Source organism: Vicia villosa, linkage group LG6, assembly GCF_029867415.1.
Source record: "Vicia villosa cultivar HV-30 ecotype Madison, WI linkage group LG6, Vvil1.0, whole genome shotgun sequence".
Lineage (NCBI taxonomy): Eukaryota > Viridiplantae > Streptophyta > Magnoliopsida > Fabales > Fabaceae > Vicia > Vicia villosa.
This window is the reverse complement of record NC_081185.1, coordinates 26161243-26184321: the sequence shown is the minus strand read 5'-3', so window position 1 is coordinate 26184321 and position 23079 is coordinate 26161243. Positions and strand designations below refer to the sequence as shown.

The 23079-nt window shown below is 33.5% G+C and overlaps 2 protein-coding genes and 1 long non-coding RNA gene across 3 annotated transcripts; 1 reads left to right on the top strand and 2 right to left on the bottom strand.

Annotated features, from left to right (window-relative positions):
- Positions 1-413: 413 nt before the first annotated feature.
- LOC131613402 (uncharacterized) lies at positions 414-1427 on the bottom strand. Its single transcript, XM_058885076.1, has 5 exons — positions 1273-1427; positions 1056-1176; positions 809-979; positions 667-723; positions 414-587 (listed from the first exon to the last, which is right to left on the bottom strand). Exons 1-5 carry the CDS (start codon positions 1425-1427, stop codon positions 414-416), a joined length of 678 nt encoding a protein of 225 aa, XP_058741059.1.
- A 175-nt stretch (positions 1428-1602) lies between these two features.
- On the bottom strand, positions 1603-2053 carry LOC131611363 (uncharacterized). The gene is made up of 3 exons (XR_009286869.1): positions 1926-2053; positions 1772-1844; positions 1603-1683 (listed from the first exon to the last, which is right to left on the bottom strand). It is a non-coding gene; the product is annotated as an uncharacterized LOC131611363 (long non-coding RNA).
- A 13473-nt stretch (positions 2054-15526) lies between these two features.
- On the top strand, positions 15527-19877 carry LOC131611362 (uncharacterized). Its single transcript, XM_058883403.1, has 9 exons — positions 15527-15687; positions 15807-15868; positions 16819-16909; positions 17189-17275; positions 17650-17703; positions 18406-18587; positions 18945-19027; positions 19112-19212; positions 19385-19877. Exons 1-9 carry the CDS (start codon positions 15640-15642, stop codon positions 19598-19600), a joined length of 924 nt encoding a protein of 307 aa, XP_058739386.1. The 5' UTR covers positions 15527-15639; the 3' UTR covers positions 19601-19877.
- The last annotated feature ends 3202 nt before the right edge of the window (positions 19878-23079 follow it).

Sequence of the window (23079 nt, the reverse complement as noted above, 5' to 3'; positions counted from 1 at the left end):
TGATATACAATTTATTATTCAAAAATTAATTTTCACTTGCAGGTAAGAAGAAATATCATGTAGGATGGTTAATTCTAACTTTTTTTCCAATTCATATGGATCGTTTGTATAATCGGACAATATATCACGCAATATTAAACACAAACAACAGTTAATATATTTAGCATTGTATAATCGGGCAATATATCATGCAATATTAAACTCAAACAACAGACAATAAACCATTGCTACAGAGAAATTATAAGAAAACCAACATGATAATTGATATTTGATATCATATGACAAAATGATAATTGATATTTAATCCATGGATCGTAACTCGTGTATCTTGTACCAAAACATTAAAACAACAGTCAAGAAAAGATCACAAAATAACAATAATGATGGAAATTAAAATGGTTCTGGTGGAGTCTTCATGCATCAGATTCAATCTTAACTTTCTTTGCAGGCTTGGTTCCTGAGAGCTGGGTAGTACCATACGCTTGTAATTCAGAATCTACAGCATCAAGATAAACAGGACTTCCTTTGGATGGAGTATTGGTCACAATTTTATCAGGATCATTTTCTCCATATGCTGACAACGACTCCTGGAAGAAAACAAATTAACAGTAAGTATAAAGAAAATAATGTAATTAACAGGCTAAAGTTTAGTCAACATTAACATACAATGGATTCATCAACACGATCAACAACTGGGTTTTGGTTTAAAGATTTGCTATCTCCCTGCAGATCAGAGATTGAGATGAAGATTAAGATACAAATATTGATAAATAGACATATGTAGATGTTCAAAGTAAAATTTCCATACTTCATCAGTAATATAATCTTTCTCAATTTCCTTTACAAACTCTTCATCATAAGAAAGTTTCCAAACAGATGCTTGGCCAAATGTTGGCTGAACTTTAGCCCTAAACGCCATCTTTTTACCAAGTAGCATGTCAAGATCATCTGGATATATCATTGGGTCGTCGTCACCTTCCTATACATTATATTTAATGTAAGTACTTCATTCCTATACAAATAAATATTAAAATAGGTAATGAATTAAAATGAACCTCAAGCATTGCTTTATAAATACTATCAGCAGACTTTCCAATAATGTCGGCACAGTCAGTGTCCCAAAACACAAAGCGAAATTTGGAATCACCATCAACTACATATATGTCAACTCGATACCTTTTTACATAAATGCATAGGAAAATACAATTAGAACACTACAAATATTGAAACATGGCAAATGAATTAATCTGATTAAAAATTGAAAAATACAACCTTGGTATGGCATGTTCTACATTCTGTCCACATGAACATTTGTATGGATTGTTCACATCAGATGCCTTTAAAGAACATTTAGTACACCCATAATAAAACCAACCGTGTTTTGAGACAAAAAATCTTTGAGTTGTTCCAACAGTAACACATAACATGTCCTAAGATACAATAAGTTGAATATAAAAAAATGCAACACTCTAACAAAAATCATCTGTATAAAATAATATTGATCTTACTATTTGAAATTTGTCATAACCATGTACCTGTTTCACCTTGCAAAGTTCACTAAGAGAAATACACTTGGCCTTATGAACAAAACTTTCGACTGGGGTGAATTGAGAGGCACCAGACCAAAGAGACATTCCCTTCGAAGACTGCGAAGGCTTTTCAGTCTGCTCATTTGACGGTAACCTGAAACATTGAACCAAAAATGAATGTAAATGATGATAAATTTTAAGGGAGCTTATTATACTTTAAGAATATAACAACTTGTGTATACTTTGATAAATACTCAGTTATCTCTGGAATGTCTTCGTTAATAAGCAACTTAGATCCACTCCATCCATTTGAGACTGAAATAGACCAAAATTAGAGTATCAAATTTATTACAGAGAGATATCACATTTGAATAATAGGAGATTATTGATACAAACCTTGTGATTCCTTTATCATTGCATGAGTTAGTATTATTACAATAGCACCACTGTTTTTTTCGTCGTGGTAGAAGTCCAAAAATTTTGTTCCGTAACTCTCCCATAATGTGCAGTTAACAATGACTCCTCTGCAGAAATAAACATAAAAATATCAATAAGATAATAATGATGGCACACAGTTGTAATATTTGAATTCAGATAATTTACTTCAAGTCTTTAAGACTCAATGAAACAAATGATTTTTTTCCAGAATTGTTGTATTGAAAATTGTTGATTTCCTGAACCACACCAATGATATCTACAAAACAGAGTGAAAGAGTAAGTTAAAATCAACTTCTGTAATAATAAACAAAATAGTAGTATGAAGAAATCAAATGACCTAATATATTTACCTTCAAGTCGGTTCATCTCACAATTTCCTCCAAGAATATCATTAAAGTCTTTGAAAAAAAATCTTTTGGGAGGAAGGTTCTGAACATCAACTTCCTTCACAGTTGTACCACCAATAAACACAAACTTCTTGTCGTGATCACAAAGCTTCCACTGAAAATCGTTTTCATAAACAGTTCCATTGTTGATTATGCAAGACATGTTTTCGCGTATTCGTGCTTTCCATTTTGGTGTGTGGTCAGAACGAATCAAAACTTGTATCCTATCACCCTGATGATGACAAACAACAACAATATCATAACTGAAAAATATAATAAGCTAATAAACGATTTGAGAGAATACGAAGCATTACCGATACGTCCATTATAACCATCTCCAGATGCTCCTTACCCTTGCTGTTGATAACACTCCAAAAATCAACAACTCGAACGGCCAATCTCCATGTTTCTTTTGAATCGTTGACATCCTTAATCGGGGAAAACTTTCGGCTCATATTCTGTTGAGAAAAGAAGTGGAAGTAACAGAAAAATATCAGTAAGGTTGAATGGAGAAAAAATAATGGAAATGGGGAAGGTGAAGAGAAACCCTACCGCTCCACTGCTGTTTGAAAAAAGGGAATAGGGAGATGGAACAGTTTACACATGCAGTGGTTTGAGTTGATACGAAAATATATAGACATAGGGAGAAATAATGAAAAGGTATGCTTTATTAAATATGTATGTTCCAATGCAATAAAATTATAGAATGCAGTGCACGTTTTTACATATTCCAATAATGAACTTTTGCATTAAATAAACTGTTGGAATGTAATCATGATTAAATGTAAAATTACGCTCAGGGGTATGCAAAACCATGTTTTATTGTTTGTCATTAGGGTAATTAAGGCAATTTGGTAGTAATTCATTTTTATATATTAAAATAGATGTGAATTGGTTTTGGTGATGATTATTAAAGAGGATTATAGAATGAGATTTCAATCTAATCCATTAATTTTACTAAATTTAAATTTAATGGTCAGAATTAATTGTTCTCATTTCTCATAATTATCAAGTGTTCTCACTTTGAGTGTCTCATTATATATATTGCAAGTTTTAGACAACTTTTATATAATTTACTTTAAACATTAAAATTATATCAAATAAAAAAAAAAAAAAAGGACTTACTCATCAGATATTAGGTGAGATTTTTTAGTTATTATTACAATTTTTAAAATTTTGTAACAGCAGAAATGATTAATTATAATTATATGTGTATTAATGAGGTTGAATAATTATTTAAATTAAGTAATTTGGTCAATTAAGAATGACTTTTTCTAAATTTATTTAAAAGTATAATGGATGGAAAAATCCTATCATATATGATGACATCATATATGAAAAAAATACTTAACTCTTTTTAATTTGATATGACTTATTTTTTTATTTCAAATCTAATAAATAAAAGTAAATATTTATTTAATATTATACCTGGCTTACAATTAATGTTAAAAAATTATTTTTTAAATATGATTTTATTTTTATCATTCAAAATTTTTGTGGCTGTTGTTCATAAATTTATTTGAGTTTTTTTTAAAAAAAATATACGTAATATATTTAATAAATTAAAAATATTGCTAAAAATTAATAAATTATATTAAAATTTTAATTTATCAAAAAAATGTTAGTGTTTTATTAATGATAAAATGTTAGCAGTTATACTAAAAAATGCTATAAAAATTAAAAAATTGATAAAAGAACGTGAGACAATTATGGTATAAATATACATAAGTTTTTTATGAAAAAGATAAATTTATCAGTATTTCTAAATTTCTATAATTATTTATTATTATTTTATTTAATTAGTGCAGATAAATTTTATTTAACTATCACCATTGCGAACACACAGGTAGATGACTACTTTTTTTTATTGAAATATACATTTTTGTTGAGTCGACACTAATTAATTTGTTAAACTATATTTATTTATTATTTATAACGATATTGTGTGTCCTATGCCAACGCATTGGTATATAATCGATTATATATATATATATATATATATATATATATATATATATACACACACACACACACACACACACTCAGTGGCGGAGCTAGGAATTTTAGGCAGCCTGAGCAAAAATTTTATACCATTGGTTATTCATCTATTTTAATTTTCTCACCCTATTTTTACTAATTTTTCCCCTGGTTTTGTCTAAAAATCGGATATTAAGTTGGGGGAGTACAAAGAAAATATGAGTTGAGCCTGGGCACATGGCCAGGTTGGAACCGCCCCTGTATATACTATATCATATAATTATATACAACTTGATAAATTAAATTAGTATTCATATGACAATCATTATTGGAACATTTTTTTCCCAATTCATATATACTTTTATATACATTTAATAATAATAACTATATAATATTTATTTAATATTTATATTGACTTTGCGTGACCCGTGCGAACGCACGGGTCCTTTACTAATTGAAGATTTAAAATATAAATTTAGGCCGACCACTAGGCCACTTTTTTCCTTTTGATTTATTTTCTCTTATATGTTACACAAGGAAATTTACTATATTTAAAACAAACACATTTCAAATACACTTATCTTTGATTATAACTTGCTTCCAGCTTTACTTCACAGCTCAAATTAGACATCAAATGTCGAAATGGCCGATAACGGCTAGTCCACGGGCTGGTAACAGTATTTTGATTTTCTCCACCTTCGTCTGCTCCCTACCTCTGCCTTCGTTCTCGTTTTCTTTTCTGTTCCCTCACCATGGAAACTTCTCTTCTATTCCCTGAAACCCTCCTTTCTTCACCTTCAACTTCTGAAACCATTCCCGTGCTAAAAAACAATGTTGTATTGAAAACCTTTGCCAATGTTGTCTCTGACAACGTCTGCGACATCCCCCTAAGCCAATTCCCTCAAGCTTATCTTTGAATATAAGCTCGAAGCTTGCAAACACCATCTTCATGGCAAAATTGTTTGGTCGAAAGGATCAACACCTCTTACTGTGGCTAATCTGAAAGTTAAAATCACGACACTTTGGCCCTCTATTAGTAAGTGGTGCATCACTTCTCCGGGAAAGGGGTTTTTTGAGTTTGCTTTTTTTTTTCTTTGGAAGATGTTCAACAAGTTAGATTTGTGGGTGCCTGGAACTTGCCTCAAGGTGTCCTTAAGTTATTTCCCTGGTCCAAAGACTTTACGCCGGCAACTCTCAAGCAGACCTCTGCTCAAGTTTGGATAAGGATTTACGGGCTTTCACAAGAATACTGGAGACCTCGTATAATCTTTGCCATTGCTAGCAGCATAGGAACACCTATTTGCATCGACTCAGCCACAAACAAATCTGTCTTTGAAAGACCCTTCAGACACTTTGTTCGTGTTCTTATGGATCTAGATATGATGAAATAATTGACCTACAAAATTTTGGTTGAGAGAATTGGCTTTGCATTCTTTGTGGATGTAGAGTACGAGAAGCTTCCGGAGTTCTGCAATTTATGCTCTTGCATTGGTCACTCTGTTGAAAAATGAAAATGAAAAGAGTTACCAAAGGATCAAGGAAAGGACATGAAAAACCGATCTAAAGCTGACAAACAAGTTTACATGCCCAAAGAGACTCCTGCTATCGAGAAGCCTGGAGGGAGTGAGACGGTGGTTACACCACTTGTGGAGGTTCATAATGCTAATGTAACTGTAGGGGAAACTTCTAATCCTCATCGAGAACCACAAGAGGCTTTAGAATCTGATGCTGTAATATGTGGCAACAAGAGAAATATCTCTCCTCAGGAGAAAGATAGTAAATCCGATAGTGAATACGTGGATGCTACGCAATTGGTGGAGTTTGTCCCAGAGACACAAATTGACCTTAATCTTAAGGATCAAGTCACAAACTTTTTAACTGAATCATGGGCCAATATGACTGAACGTGGGAGGGAGGATGACAATGGCGTTGATCTCTTCCAAGACAAAGACTTCCAATTAGTTTTCAATAAAAAAGGAGGAATAGAAAAGCTTTAACTTTGAGTAACACTAGACCAAGGTCTAGTCCTAACAAACTTTCCTTATGAATTGCCTCTTTTAGAATATAAGAGGTATAGCCAATAAAGCCTCTAGGCTTGCCCTTAAAAAGACGATCCTCAATAATTCTCTAGAGTTTGTGTTTCTGGCTGAACTGTGGCGGAAGATTGAGAACTTCCCCCTTGGTTGGTTTGACAGGTTAGGTTTTAAGCTTTTTGCTGTCAAAAATAGGAATAATTTATTGCCTAATATTTGGTGCTTTTGCAAGTCTAACCTCGAGCCGTCTATTGTTAGCATTGATGACCAACACATTGACTTTACCATTGATTTAAACAACACCACCTTAGGTTTTTCTGTTATATATGCATCCACTAGCTATATTCATAGAAGAGCTCTATGGAATACTTTAAACAATCTCCATAAGAATGTTCCTTGGACCTTTGTGGGAGACTTTAATGCTATAGTGTGTGCCTCTGAATATAGAGGCAGCCACCAGCCTGCGCGAGTCCCATGGAGGAGTTCCTTAATTGGTCAGACTCTAATAACCTAATCCACATTCCCACTCTTGGTAACCCCCTCACTTGGTGTAATGAGAGATAGGGAAGACAGAGAACTGAAAAAAGTCTGGATAGGACCATTTGCAATCTTACAATGATGAATGCCTGCAATTCCGTTGTCTGTCACACCCTCATTCAGGCTAAATCGGATCACTATCCCATTATGGTTTTTATAAGGCTTGATACCATAGTGGTCAAAAGCCAATTTAAATTCCTAAAAATTTGTACCTCTCATGAGGACTGTGAAAGACTCATTAGGGATGTTTGGAAAGAAAAAGTCTTTGGTTGTCCCATGTTCATACTTGCTTCTAAACTTAAAACCCTTAAGGCTAGTTTAAGGTTTGAAACAAGGTCACCTTTGGGAATGTTCAGGATGCTGTTAACTTGGATGGCAAGAATCTGAAGGAGATACAAGCAGATATACAGAATATTGGCTACTATGATCTTTTGCAGGGAAAGGAAGCTAAAGCTCAACTAGATTTTGAAAAGGCTTTATACATGGAAGAGGAGCTTTGGAGGGAGAAATCTCGCTTAAACTAGCACTTGCAAGGTGATAGAAACACAAACTTTTTTCATACTTATGCTAAGATTAAAAGGAAAACCAAAATGATCACCTCTCTTATGATTGATGATAAATTGGAAACTGATAATGTGATCCTTGAAAATCACATAGAAAAACATTTTAAAAACCTGTTTAACTCTGGTTTTATGGAGAATGATTTTGATTTGATTCATAGAGTTGTTCCTCACCTTGTTAATAAGCAAATGAATGAAAAGACTTTTGTGTTTGCCTAGCCCTGGTGAGATACACAATGTTATGTTGAACCTTAACATTTATTCAGCTCCTGGCCCTGATGGCATTGGTGCTATTTTCTTTTTTAAGTATTAGGATATAGTAAAAAACGATGTTATCAATGCTGTCAAACATTTTTTCTTAACAGGATGGCTCCTTCCCAATTTTAATGCTAATAATCTTATTTTGTTGCCCAAGTCCAAGGAGGCTAATAGCATTGGGCACTTTAGACCAATTGCAATAGCTAACTTCAAATACAAAATTATCTCTAAAATCCTTGCTGACAGGATATCCTCTATTCTTCCTATCTTAATCTGTCCTGAACAAAAAGGTTTTATTGCTGGAAGGAACATCAAGGATGGTATTCTTCTTATTGCTGAAGCCTTAAATCTTCTTGGCAACAAAAGCTTTAGTGGAAAGGTTTCCCTCAAAATAGACATCACCAAAGCTTTTGACTCCTTGAATTGGAACTTCCTTATTAAAACTCTAACAACTTTTGGTTTTAATTCTAAATTTTTCTCTTGGATCCTCACTCCTCTTAACTCTGCCAGTCTTTCTATTGGCTTAAATGGTAGGAAGGTAGGCTATTTCAATTGTTCCAATGGTGTTAGGCAGGGAGATCCTTTATCTCCCCTTCTCTTTTGCTTGGCAGAGGATGTCCTTAGTAGAGGCATTACTGAGCTTGTGCAGTTAAACAAAATTAATATGATACAAGCTAATAGACACTGGAGAGTCCCCTCTCACACCTTCTTTGTTGATGATATTATGATCTTTTGTAGGGGAGATGTCAAATCACTCACTACAATTTCCAAACTCCTGCAGGAATATGCCTCTTGCTCTGGGCAGATTTGTAACTCTAGAAAATCAATCATTTATGCTGGAGGAATGTTTCATGATAGACACATTAGTCTGGCTGCTATCATTGGCTTCACTATTGGCTACCCTCCTTTTATCTACCTTGGTGTGCCAATCTTTGTTGGTAAACCTAAAGCTAAACATTTTTCTTTTCTTGTAGATAACATCAAGCTCAAGCTTGCTACTTGGAAGTCATCAATACTGTCCATGGCTGGTAGACTCATGCTGGCGAAGTCTGTGATCCATAGTATGATGATACATTGTATCAGCATATATAATCTGCCTTCCAGTACCATATCCAGTATCGAAAGATGTATGAGAAACTTTATATGGAGTGGTAATGTAGAAAAGAAAAAACTTATTTCTGTGGCCTGGAAAAAGTGTTGCTCCAAAACTTCTGAAGGTGGGCTGGGCATTATTTCCCTGAAGAAGTATAACACTGCATCTAACATTAAACTTTTCTGGAAATTTGTGAATCAAAATTAAGCTTGGTCTAAGCTTCTAACGGCCAGAGTAAAAAAGAAGGGCAAGTTAATCAATTACTCCATCAAATCCTCTCTATGGAAGGGGATTCAAAGAAGTGTATGACATAGTGATGGATAACTGTTCTTGGATCATTGGCAATGGGAAAATAATCAATTTTTGGAGAGACAATTGGGCTGGAGAGATTCTTGCAGTTAAATTCAAAATTCCAAAGAAGTATCACCCTAACTTAAACAAAAGCATTCATGAGATGTGGCAGAATTAGACCTGGTCCCTTCATGCTAATACCATCCATGCCTTTCCAGGTTTAATGCCTTTCATTTCCAGCTTTTTTATCTCTAATTTGCCTACAGAGGATTTCCTTGCTTGGAAGAATGTTAAAGGTGGTATTCTCACAATTAAGCAAGCCTATTCCTCAAATTATAACTCTACAGGTTCGAGTATCTAGACTCTTCTTCCTTGGGACAAAGATACAACCCCAGCTCATTCTATCACAACATGGAAAATAATGCACAATCATATCTAAACGGATGACAACTTATCCTTGTGTGGCTTATCTTTCCCCTCCTGCTGCTCTCTTTGTAATAGAGAGGTGGAAACATTTACTCACTTGTTCTTTGAATGTATTTTTGCTACGAATATTTGGAACTGGCTGTGTGAGAAGTTCCAACTGAGAGACAACATTAGGAAGCTGGAGGATTGCTATTTTGTCTTGTGTAAGTCATGGAATCCTCAGGCCCTTGCAGTCGTTAAGGTTTCTTTGAATTTGACTTTGTATCAAATCTGGCAGGCTAGGAACAAAAGCAGCTTTGATAATCAAATCACTCACTGGAAAACCTGTGCTTCCAATATTGCGGCTAAGGCGAAATTAGTTGGGTCCTTAACCAAAAGAAAGGAAAATAACTCCATTCAATACTTCTCCTTGCTCAAGGCTTTCGATATTAATATTAGCCCAAATAATCCTTTGATCTGTTTGGCGGTTATGTGGTTCCCTCCATCTCGTGGTTGGCTGAAGTGCAACACTGATGGTGTTACTTCAGGCTGTCCGTTGATTTTTGCCCGTGGTGGTATCTTTAGAGATGTAGAAACCAATCATATTTCCAGTTTTGCTACGTATATTGGCTCGGGTTCGCCGGTGGTAGCTGAGTTCATAGCGGTTATTATTGCAATTGAGAAAGCTATCCATGAGAATTGGACTAGACTTTGGATTGAAACGAATTGTAAACTGGTTGTGAAGGCTTTTACAAACGTTCATCTAGTGCCTTGGGTTCTCAAGTCTCGTTTGCTTACGTGTTGGGCGTATACTCTAAGAATTGAGTTCTTGGTATCTCATATTTTTAGAGAGGCCAATTTTTGGGCGGACATCTTGGCGAATATTGGTTTTGCTAACAAAAGCTTCTTAGACAAGTCGGATACCCCTAGAATTAGCATTTGCTCCTAAGAGGTCTTGGCTTGGTCCCCCTCTTGTGTCTTTGTAATCCTTTTTTCTTTTTAATATATTTTGGTTCATAAAAAAAAATACACTTATCTTTGTCACGAGAATATTTAAATAATTTTACCATATAAACTGTTTTAATAATATTTAAATATTGGAAATGAGAAAGATAGGAGGCGTCAATTTAAGTGAGAAAGACAAGAAACATCAAAAATTTGCAGAAAAATTCGTAAATGAAAAAAATATAGGAGGCGCCAATTCAGGTGGCGCCTTCTCTTTAATTCACTTTTTTTTTTTGTTTGAAACATATTCAGATTGAGAATTATTGTGGAAGGTTGGTTAGTTTGGTAATAAAACTTCAAAATTTGGTTATATAAATAAAACTATATTTTACACTATTGTTTGCTTTCTCATATTTATGTCTCTTTAAATATTTTAAAAATAAATATTCAAACATATCTTGCAAGAAATTTTAATTTTTGTAAAATCATTCTAATATACTTCAAGGAAGTAATTTAAAACTATAATTTAAAATATAGCATGGGAGAAATTTACAAAACAATTAAATATATAAAATATTCTATCCATGTTACATACTTATTTTTAACCAACCAAATTATTATTACATGTTTATGGATTAATATTAAATATATATTTAAACTAAAAAAATAGAGAAATTAAAGAAAATAACACTTAAAAAATTGTAAAGTATAACACTGTTAATTTTAATTTTTTTTAAAAATAATATATATTTTTAGTAATATTCTAAAAAAATTTAAATATAATATTTAAGGAAAATGCTAACGAGTGCCCTCACGAGTCACGACACTCTTTAAGTATTAAAGTAGTAAGTTTTTATTAAAATGCGTGTATTTAATGCATTAAAAGTGTATTGGAAATTGAAATGTTAACTTTTATAAAGAATATTTTTTTTATTTAATACGCTTAAAAAGTACCATGAGGGCACTGGTTAGCATGAATATTATTAAAAATTAAATATATAAATATGTTTCTCAAATTTTCAATAAATATATAATACGGGGTAAATTATGTAGGTATTAATTTATTTTTAATTGAAGGCTTAAAGACTAAATAGGCTAGCTTATGTATGCATATATATTAGAACAAAGGTTAAATAGGTCTGCTTATATATGCATATATAGGCCGACATATAAGGTTTCTTAAGTAACATGGATTAATTGAAAAATTTAATGAGATACAGACTTTTAAATACGTTTTTACATTCGCATCATACGACAACTCGACCCTATAACAAAAACACCATAAACTCAGATAACTCAGTTATTGTGACAAGTTATTATCCTATAGCACCTAATGAATATGTTTATCTAATTAGAATCTTAAAAAGCTCACCAAACTCATAAGCCTTAGCAGCAACTTTGGCAGCAATGTGAGCTGAAATCTTTATGATATTTGTGAATGGTGGCAATATCAAATCCTTTTTAAAATATGCTTCTGTTAAAATTGCCATAATCTAGTGAAAATTCAATCACTGTCAATGGTAAGTAAATATAAAAGCCCATGACAAATAATACAAAACCAACAGAACCAAATTCAATTTGCAAGTTTATTGACTTATAATAAATGCCCGCACGATCATATTAAAATGAAGGTTGAAATTTGCATAAATTCGCATATAAATTGATCCACATTCCACAATTAACACATAATTCGAACACAATTTTTAGTATTGTAAACTTTGAAAACGGACTCAACTTGAACACAAATATAACTATTGCAAGAAAAAAGGATGATTTACATCACAGTTACCTCAATCTTCCTGTAGTAAGAATGAAGATCTTCGATATATTCCACATTAGCAAAAGTATTAAAAGAAACACAGTTCACAATATAAATCTTTGAAAACATCTCTAAGTAAATATAAAAAATTACACCATTGTATGTATATACAGCAAAACAAAAAAGCAACTGAATTTCATCCAACATGTAAAGATACAAAAAACCGAGCAACAAAAACATGGAATTAAGAAATAGAACATAAACCTCCTATCATATCATCTCATTCAATAATTAGGAGAAATGAAAGCTATATAATAAAAGAGAAAATAGGCTAAATGCAGTTATTTTAATATCATCTCATTCAATATCATCTCATATTATGTCATCTCATATCATTTCAATGCCAGTAATGCCGCTGTAGACACAAACGGGGGGAAAGCAAGCCTTCAAACTTCATGACAGATTCAACCAACAAAAAAATACACTGCAAACTACAACCCACCATAGAATTGGAACCGACTGCTCAGAACTCCCAATCTATTTTTCTGTTATTGCATAGACATAATTAAAATGATTTGGCAATCCAAAAATCTCACCTTAAAATAATGTTGTTAAGATCTTGAAAGTTGTTAGTCCAAACAAATACTTCATCTCCAACCATATCTATGATAAATAAAAGACCAAATTACAAAGACAAAGGATACACACTTTCAAAGTAGTCAACTGCAACATTTTTTCCAAGAATTTATCAAATGAAAGACATAGAGATAAATATAGGTAAATAAAATTAATAGTAAATAAGTGTAAGCAACCGTTTGTCTGCATTGTCACAGTTTCGAAAAACATAACACTTATTAAGTTTCGAACTCATCGGTATATACATCGATCAAGCATTCAACCATTAATGCCAAAACAAAATGTTTACATGCAATTTATTAAGCGTACATGATAAAAAAATATCTACTTCATATTCATAGTAAACTGCTGTGTATCAATACATAAAATACAAACGACTTTTTTGAAGTTGCATACCGTGCTTCTTTCGCTAAGGTGAGGGGTTTCTTGTTTGAAAGCTCAACCACAATAGCATATGTTTCTTCAATTTCCTGAATATCATGATTTTCAACCCACATATTGATTACAATGTGAAACCGATGATGCACATCAATCCTACAACACAAACAAAAATAAATGCAAATAATCAAACATCTTATTTATATTTTTCACTTAGTGTTATTGAAACATAGCCAGAAAACCAGACAAAAAAATAGATAAACACATCTATATCATACTTAAACCCAAATTTGTTATTAGGGATTAAGGGATATCATAGCAAACATAAATTAAAAACGAAGCAGAGACATTGAAATCAATGAAAATATTAGGGATATCTGCAACGAATCATTGCCCAAAATCACTTTCACTGCTCTTTGTTCTGCTGCAAACCAAGGATATCTGCAACTGAAGTAGATTCAAAACATAAGTATGACATAACGAAAATTTGAAAAATTAGAACATTCTAAAAGATGTTTAGTGATTAACTTGATACCAAACTTCCCCCTTTGGAAAACTGTATCATGTTCAAAAATATTCTCAAGCACATATTTTTGGTCATCGACAGATAGTTCATCCCCTTCATTGTACCCCCTTTGCGAATATCGTTATAACCACTTCTTGAAAAACTCTTTCAAACCACCAATTTCTTCCTCTGACAGCCTCTTCGCAATAACCTAAGAATAAGATTACAAAACATGACACACCAGAATAAGTTAATAACAAAACCTAAATTGATAAAGTTTAAGACAAACCTTTTTGAATTTGACAACCAAGACACTCGTCGCCGGAAACCCGTTTCCACCACCACCACCACACTTGTCTTCGGAAACCCGTTTCCACCACCACCCAAATCATCGCCGCAAACATGTTTCCACCACCACCACCACCACACTCATTGCTGCCACATCACATCTGAATGTTAAAACAAAATAACTTTAAAAAAACATAGCAAATGGTGAAAACTTTTAAATGACTTTTGATAGAAATATGAAACGAACAACAAACCTTGATCTGCATAAATACAAAACATTAAAAGATCAACAAAACAACCACAAATTTGAAACAGAAAAACTAAGAAAGTGATTGGTTTGAAACTTTCATCGAACACTTTGTAACCTGTTTAAATTCAGAGATGCCATAATACTAAAACAAATCATTCTCAAACATGAACACAAATCTCTACCACAAATTCCATTATACACATACACCATTAAACACCGGTAAACAACAAACATACAAACCAAATCTATACCACAAATAGTAGTATCAGAGAACAGGAACCGTTTTATTCTGCAAAACCCAACAAAACACAAAATAAGCCATAAACCATAAGCAAATACAAACCCAGTGATGTCGTTGACCATCTCCAAAGGTCTTGCCATGTCGATGTCATGAAGATATCGAAAGCGCAATGAAGTTGGGAGTGAGAAGAAGAATGAAAGAGAGACTATAAAGAGGTTTTGGTAGAAATGAAAAGTAGGTATGGAGAAGACTTGGATTGTTGAACCAAGCTCTATGGTTTGATTAGACACATCGTAAACTGTGGAAAAAGAAGCAACCAAGGTACAAAGGAAACATAGTGATGGAACGCCAAGTTGGGAAGACAAAACAACGTTAGGGCAATGTGTGAGAAGGGGGGAGTTGAAATTGGATAAGTGTTTCAATAGTTACGATTAGGATATGCAATGACCAGTTTTTACCCAAAAAGTGGTAACGTGGAAAAGAAAGGCAAAGGGGCAGCAAAGTCATTTTCAGATACATAACTTTTTTATATGGTAGTTTTCTAGCGGTGTTAGTTATTTTGTTTATTAATTAAATTAAAAAATACTAGTACAAAAAATAGAGATGATATATATTTTAAAACATTATTAAAATAATTTTAAAAAATAATTTTTCATTATTTATAGTTCTAAATTAGTATTTAGATTAAATTATTTTAAATTAAATCTTAAGATTGAAAAATATTTACTTATATTTTATAAAAATGGCATTTTTTTTAAAGATCACATTAAACATAAATTAAAATAAAACCTTATCAAAAGCACACAAATTTTTGAAAAATAAAAAAATAAAAAAATTTAGTGGTGCTAAAAAATTTATTTTTAGAAGTTTTGAAAGAAACCGTTAATAAAAATATTATAAGATTGTAATTTAGTAAAATTAATATAGATTAAATTTTTAAAAAAGCTAGGTAGGAGAAGTTTTTTTTTTATAAGAATGATTTGTTTTAGTTGTTACACATTACACATAAATCAAAAGACAAAAGTGCTTCCGCAAGTAAATCCAAAGTTGGCGTAGCATTTCCTTACAGCCCCTATTTCTCAACACCAACAGTAATTTTCTCGAACAGTTGGTGTGCACACTGCAAAACCATGAAACGCAGCAAAACAACGGTCTTAACATTCGCGGAGAAATGCAAGGTTCTTTCTCCTTCTCTTCTCTTCTACTCTCCTCCGATTCCATAGCTTCTTTCTCATTATTGATTTTCTGCAATGTTTTATTTCATACATGATTTTACCTCAATCGCATATATATGCAGAATATATTGGCATCAAACTGGCAAGGTTCTCTTAATACTATCAAAGTAGATGCCAAAGGAAGGTAACCTTTTGTCCTTTACTTTTTTGCCTTTTATTGTTTCTTATTGTTGAGTATTTTTTATATATGGTTGTTGAATAGCTGATGAGAGTTAGTTGCAAGTTACCTACACTTAGTTAGTTTTCAGTTACAATCTATTTATAATCAATTAGCAGCTTTGAAGCACATACACCTCAAAGAGTAGGCATGTCGCGGTGTTTGATACGAGTTAGTGTCTGACACTTGTATGATCTTCGTACGACAAACGTCGGAAAAGTATGATAAGTATCGAAAAAGTCAAATAAGTGTCCTAAAAAATAGTTTTTTTGTTGCTCCGGCACTCGTATGAAACTCTTACTACACGTCTCGAACAATTCAGACAACTAGTGTGTTAAAAAATTGTTTTTTTCTTTGTTTAACACACCTTATATAATTTGTTTAGGACAATTCTCACAACATCCAAAAACATTAAATATGTATTGGAACAATACTATCAATTAAAGACATTAGTAGAATATATTTCACTTTGTTAATTATAGATGGATAAATAAAGGTCAAATACTATCTATAGGTAGCGGTGTCGGTAGTGTCGCAATGTCTGTGTTGTGTCCTGATATGTTTGGTAAAGTATATTAAGTATATGTTTGGATTGATGGTGAGTTTGGCAAAATTAGGGTGACACTGATTTTGTTGAAGTTCCAAAATGTGCTTTCGCAATAATTGTGATGATAGACAGTGATTTCATCAAACTCACTGTCAACTGAAATGTGCACTAGTTGCTGTAGCACTGACTCCTCTGAAAAAATGTGTCAGTGTCTGTACCGACACCAACACTTGTGATTATGTTCAATTTATTATTTTCAAATTGTTATTAGTATTGACGTGTCAATGTCATGTGCGGTGTCCGTGCTTCATATGCACTAACTGGTTTGCTAATGGGGTCTTTCTTTGTTACTTTTGTATGATTTCAACAGCAAAGGAGATATCCATACTTCTAAGATCAAGTATATACTTAGAAAAGGGCAGCCATACCTTTGGGTGCCAGAAAATGATTTGCATAATATGGTATGTTTTTTGCCACTCCATTTTCCTTTTTTTTTTTTTTACAGTTGCTTCTTTTTTGTGTTCAATGTGAAGATGATAAGACTAAAGAAGTTTAATATTAATGTATCTGTTTTGACCTCAAGTTTGCTGAATTGTTTTTCTGAGATATTTGTCTGTTTTGGCGGTTTTTGGCCTTTTGCCATATTTCGCTATTTGCCATCGACAACACCGGGTCTTGACAAGTCATTTCAGTACTTTTGGTAGTTGCAGGATGACACGTTTGGTTTTTGTTTTATGCAGAACACAATCATTGACGAGCGTGGTTCATTCGCTGTGACCAGTCCCTTTCCAGGCCGACTAGGAGTCATCTTGAAATCATTGAAAAAGGTTGTGTATGCCTATAGGATATGCATGTTTTCTTTTTCATAACGAAAATAATATCATGCAATTTTTGTAAAGCTTTACTTGGTTCTCCAAGAAATCACTAATAAAGAACTTTTGTCCTAATGGTGCCTTCTTCCAAATCATTGTTGGTAAATAGCGGCTATAACACATTAGTATAGCAGAATTCGAACAAATAACTATTTTCTGTGATATGCTATTTAGTCAAAATCTTGTCAAATAGCAGCTACAGCACTGTTGTGTAGCATAATATGAATAGATTACTATTTTTCGCAATTTGCGATTGACAGAATTGTTTAGATTCTCTTATAATTAGAAGAAATAAGGTACAAGCTAATTAGTCCATTCACATGTTGCAGTTACCTGCAAGGGTTGCCTTATCCGGGGATGTTCTTCCTCTTAAAGAAGAGAAGGTATTGCTAAAACATCTTTTCATATGCTTGCTTTTTATCCTTTCACTAAATAAGCATATTAACAGTCAAACCTTTCATATTCCAATTTTACAATTGTCAATTAACATCTGAAATCTGATAAAAGAACTAAGAAAACATTTTGATAAGTCCTAACTGGAGAAAGGGGAGGGCTAAGTCTATATTTGTAGGACATTGTCTTCCAATGTCCTCCAACGGTATCTTTATTTGAACTTTTATCTTCTGAAAGTTTTCATATTGGATTGGAAAACTTTCCCCGTGAATTAAATATCCTTACATGCATGGATAATACTATAGCAAAGATAGCACTTTAATATTGTTTAGCATATTTTGTGTTCTTTCTTGTTATGTAGCACCAACATTTCAGATCGAAGATTTGTCTGGATCCTAAATGTGTTCTTAAATTATTATTATAATTGGTGTCTATGTGTCTATGTCTGTGTCCGTGTTTCATTTCTTAATACATAAACCAGTAGATCCTATACTAAAATGCATAACATTACTTTCACTTGTATGCTCCATCTTCTTTTTCGAATGGAAGGATTAGAGTCCTACTCTCCTCCAGCCAAGTTAGATATAATTGTAAGAAGGATATTTCATCATGACATTGGCAAGTGATAATAGAATGTTGTATATTAATTTATACTTGTTCTCGACAATGACACTTTATTGATCTTGATGTAGGCAAAGACACTTGCAGAAAAACTTAACGAAATGATACTATCTGAGCAAAAAGCAACTGAAGAGTTCAGTTACAGTGTTTCTGGAGTACTAAGTTCTAGTGGTAGCAGTACATCACGAAGTGGTAATCTTCAGGAACTACTGGGAGACACAGAAAAGTATTCTGTATATAGATTTAAAACAAGGTAGGAACCTGAGTGTTTAAATCTCTGTTTTGAATTGTGCTGTTTCATATATGAATGCAAAAATCATATCTGCACATATCTGCTTCTAGTATCTAGGTTAGCTCTTCCCATAATTTCAAACACTTGCTGTGCATCCATTGAAATATGTGTAAAATTTGAAAATCTGAACCGTTTGTTCCCTCTAAATAATACTACCTCCGGTCCCATTTATAAGGAAAGATTCTCTTCTTAGATACATTGAATAAATTATGTATCTGGACAATATGTTGTCTAGATACATTATTTATTCAATGTATCTAAAAAGGGAATCTTTTCTTATAAATGGGACCAGAGGGAGTATAAGAGTTAAATGCTCAGATCTTGCACATTTATTGATGGCCATGGGAGCACTTTTGACGTGGATGTTGAAGATTTAGGAACTTCCAAAGCTGATCTATTAGGTGAAGACCCAGTTTGAAATGCATTAGTCCACTATCTCTTATATGTGTAACAAAATATTCATGTCTCGTGTTTTTCTTGTTTAGCTCCATTTTCAGCAAAGTTGATTGACGGGATTAACCAAAGCGAAACTAGGCGTAGAGCCCTCGTGCTTTTATGTTTTGTTTACATGAATGCCAATGCAAAGGTAACTTAATGATCTTGATTCTTCTCAATGGCTGCAAGATACATTGATCATTCTAAGAAATAGTATAATCTTGTCTTACGACTAATCACGTTAGCTTTCATTTAATTTGTTTTTTGTTCGCAAAATATATAATCTGAATGACAACTAACGATGCTTCTGGTGTTTAATTAAGGATGCTTACGTAACGTCTGTTGATCGCAAGGGGTTCGATGTGCTGGCAAAAGTTACTGGCCCCGTTTCGAAGGATGGTGTTGGCGAGTACCAATGGAAAGAGTTCAGGTTCATGTTCGAGCAAGAGGCAAACGACGTTGAAATGTTCTGCAATCAACTAGTTGAAATGGAAGAGGAGGTCATCAATAAGGTTTCAGTTTCTAGTGGACTAAACTAAACATGTAACCTTGGTTGGATCCTTTTTTTTTTTGTTATATTAATTTTTGTTTTCAGCTAAAAGATATTAGTCACTCAACATTGTATTGTAGTCGATGAAAACTAGTTTAAATTTTGAAATTCTGTAAAATTAATTGAAGTGCTACTAAGGGCCTGTTTGGATATGGTACATATTTTTAGTTGATTTGAGATTATGTATTAGTAAAAAGCATTTGTAAGAATGTTTGGATGAATTAATTAGAAGGGTTTATCACCATTTCATAAGCTATTTTCTGGATACACAGCTTAAGCGTTTATAGATTAAGTATTGATTAGATAAGCGCATAAGTGTTTGTATATAAAATATTTCTAAAGCTAAAGAGAAACATGGACCTTTTAAGCTGTGTACAAAGCATTGAAAGTTGTGTTTTAGTGTGGTCCTTCGAGTTGTTGAAGACATTGAAATCTGCTGGTGGAGGTCACATTGAGACATTTTAAAAAAACACAAATTAAGCACTTTGCGATATAGATTTGTCTCAATGGTTTCCTTCAATTTGTTACTATGTCTTTTTTTCAAATCGTAGTTTAGGGTTTATCTTTCCCTCAATTTACATGTAGATTTTGTCTTCTACTGAAATTGAATTTAGAAACATAAACTATTGAATGTATTTGGCCCAAATTTATTTTTGGTTTGTACAATGTTGATTGTATGTTGACTGTATTTGCATTTTTATACTATATTTGATTCAAATATAATATTGTTGTACCATTATAGAGAAAAGACCTATGATCGTAATGCCACTCTCTGCTAATGAACGAGAGTCTATCGAGACAACAACTTATGTTAACATTGACTCACCCAATAATATATTTTTAAAAAATTGGATAAGTCCAAATCCAAATTTATTTATGTGGTTATTTCTCTCAAATCTTATAAATGTACTAAAATATTCTTGTTCCAAGTTAAATGTAGGCACACTCTTTACCATGTTTTTCATATGATTTCGTTCATAAAATGGTTAAATGAGTTTGTCAAGAAGCTAATATTCAGATACTATTACCTACAGAGATAGCTGCATGAATATCCGCAGAAAATGGTATACTTCATGTATTTTTGCAAAATTTGGTACGGAAACAAGCCCACAAAATAATTTGAAATAAAATTTGTAGGAAATTTCTTAGGAAATCTTGATGTTCAAAAGTTAACTTTTGAATGTGCCCTGTTCCATTTTGAACTTGTAATATTCCAAACATACTTTATTCCATTTTGAACTTTTATACTATAACCTACGAAAATTACCACAAGAAATGAAAAATATGTTAAGGATTAGTTAATAATAATGCACTAGGTCAAGTGATGTTAGCTTAACTGACCTAGTTTTTAGGGATATATGTAGCTGATATTTAGGAATAAAGCTATTCTTTAGGGAGGTGGCTTATTTTTAGGAGATGCTGTTACAGTCCAGTTACAGCAGAGTTGTTTTTGTATTTAACCTATTCATTTTATCTAATAAAGTAAGCGTTGTTATTCATTCAAACTATTTCACATTTGGTATCAAGAGCTTGCCCTTCCGGGACAGCTTTGCTTACATCGTTTGAGTGCACATAAAACACTTCATCTATACCTTCCGCAGTCATTGTGTAACAGTCTCACAAAGATGCAGAACGAAGGAGGAAATAGCTTTGCACAACCTTGTATTCCTCGATTCGATGGCGACTACGAACATTGGAGCCTCCTGATGGAAAATTTGCTGCGCTCAAAGGAGTAATGGTGTGTCATAGAAACTGAAATTCCCCTCCTTAACGATACGGAATCTGTGACCAACCAGAAGGCATTGGAGGAGTTGCGCCTCAAAGATTTGAAGGCTAAGAATTATTTGTTTGCTGCAATTGATCGAGTCACCCTGAAGACTATCACCAATCGAGCCACTGCAAAACAACTTTGGGAAGCAATGAAAATCAAGTTTCAGGGGAATGAACGGGTACGAAGAGCACAACTCAATCGTCTCAGAGGCTCATTTGAGATGTTGGCAATGAAGGTTGGTGAGAGTGTCACATACTACTTCACTCGCACCATGACCATTGCAAATGAGATGCGTAGCTATGGAGAAAGCATGGACGATATGAAGATTGTGGAGAAAATTCTTCGATCTCTAACTGAGAGATGGAATTTTGTGGTGTGCTCCATCGAGGAATCCAAGGATATAACATCTTTGTCCGTCGATGCACTTCAAAGTTCTTTACTAGTTCATGAACAAAAGGTCATAAAAGACAAAGATGTGGAGGTTGATAATCAGGTCCTGCAAGCTGCTCATGATGATCGACGGTATGCACACGGCCGAGGACGAGGAAGGGGAGTATTTCGAGGACGAAGCAGGGGTCAAAGCAGAGGGAACTCATCCAGAGAGCACATCATGTGCTACAAATGCCACAAGCTAGGACACTTTCAATCTGATTGTCCTGAGTGGAAGCATGGAGCTTACTGTGCAGAAGAGGAGGAGGAAGTAGTGTTAATGACCATTCATTCTACTGACACAAAAGAGAATGGATGGTATCTGGATTCAGGTTGTTCCAACCACATGAGTGGAGATCGCAAATGGTTCTACACGCTGGACACGCGTTTCAAATGTTCTGTCAAACTAGGCAATGGGACGAGATTGAAAGTACAAGGGAAAGGTAACATGAAAGTCACATTGAATAATAAGACTTTTGTTATCTGTGATGTTTACTACATTCCCGATTTAACCAACAATTTATTCAGTCTTGGACAATTCCAAGAGAGAGGTCTAAATATCTTGATTAATGAAGGAACATGCAGAATTTCTCACCCAAACAAGGGTCTTCTCATTCATGCTACCATGAGCCACAACAGGATGTTTCTCATCTTCCCAGAGGTCTGCAAGTCTATTATTCAAGAAACATGCATGTTTACAACTAGCAACATGCAAGCTACCTCATTATGGCACAGACGATTTGGCCACCTAAACTATCAGGCACTTCTGCAGCTTAAAACAAAGAATATGGTTAGAGGAATTCCCACACTAGAAAAGACCACAACAATTTGTAAAGATTGTTTACTCGGAAAACACCATCGCCTGCCATTTCCACAGAAAAGTACCTGGCGTGCTACTCAAGTTTTGGAGCTTATTCATGCAGATCTATGTGGCCCTATTCAACCAGTAAGTTTTAGTGGCAAGAGATATGTATTGTGCATTATTGATGATTTTAGTAGGAAGACATGGGTTTATTTCTTAGTTGAAAAATTAGAGACGCTTCACTTCAAATATTTTGTACGCACAGTAGAAAAGGAAACAGGTCAGGCTGTGAAGTGCTTAAGGACTGGTCGTGGCGGTGAATTCAACTCGGCAGATTTCAAAATCTTCTGTGAAGAACATGGCATGAAACACCAACTTACTACTGCATACTCTCCTCAGCAAAACGGAGTTGCTGAGCGTAAGAACCGGACACTGATGAATATGGTGCGCTCCATCATGTCTGAAA

Coding starts and splice junctions, on each gene's coding strand:
- LOC131613402 (XM_058885076.1), bottom strand. CDS start 1,427: ATGTTATGTGTTACTGTTGGAACAACTCAAAGATTTTTTGTCTCAAAA. Junction 980..1,055: donor TTTATAAAGCAATGCTTGAG/GTTCATTTTAAT, acceptor TATAATGTATAG/GAAGGTGACGACGACCCAAT. Junction 588..666: donor ATCGTGTTGATGAATCCATT/GTATGTTAATGT, acceptor GTTTTCTTCCAG/GAGTCGTTGTCAGCATATGG.
- LOC131611362 (XM_058883403.1), top strand. CDS start 15,640: ATGAAACGCAGCAAAACAACGGTCTTAACATTCGCGGAGAAATGCAAG. Junction 17,704..18,405: donor TTCCTCTTAAAGAAGAGAAG/GTATTGCTAAAA, acceptor ATCTTGATGTAG/GCAAAGACACTTGCAGAAAA. Junction 18,588..18,944: donor GTATATAGATTTAAAACAAG/GTAGGAACCTGA, acceptor TTAAATGCTCAG/ATCTTGCACATTTATTGATG.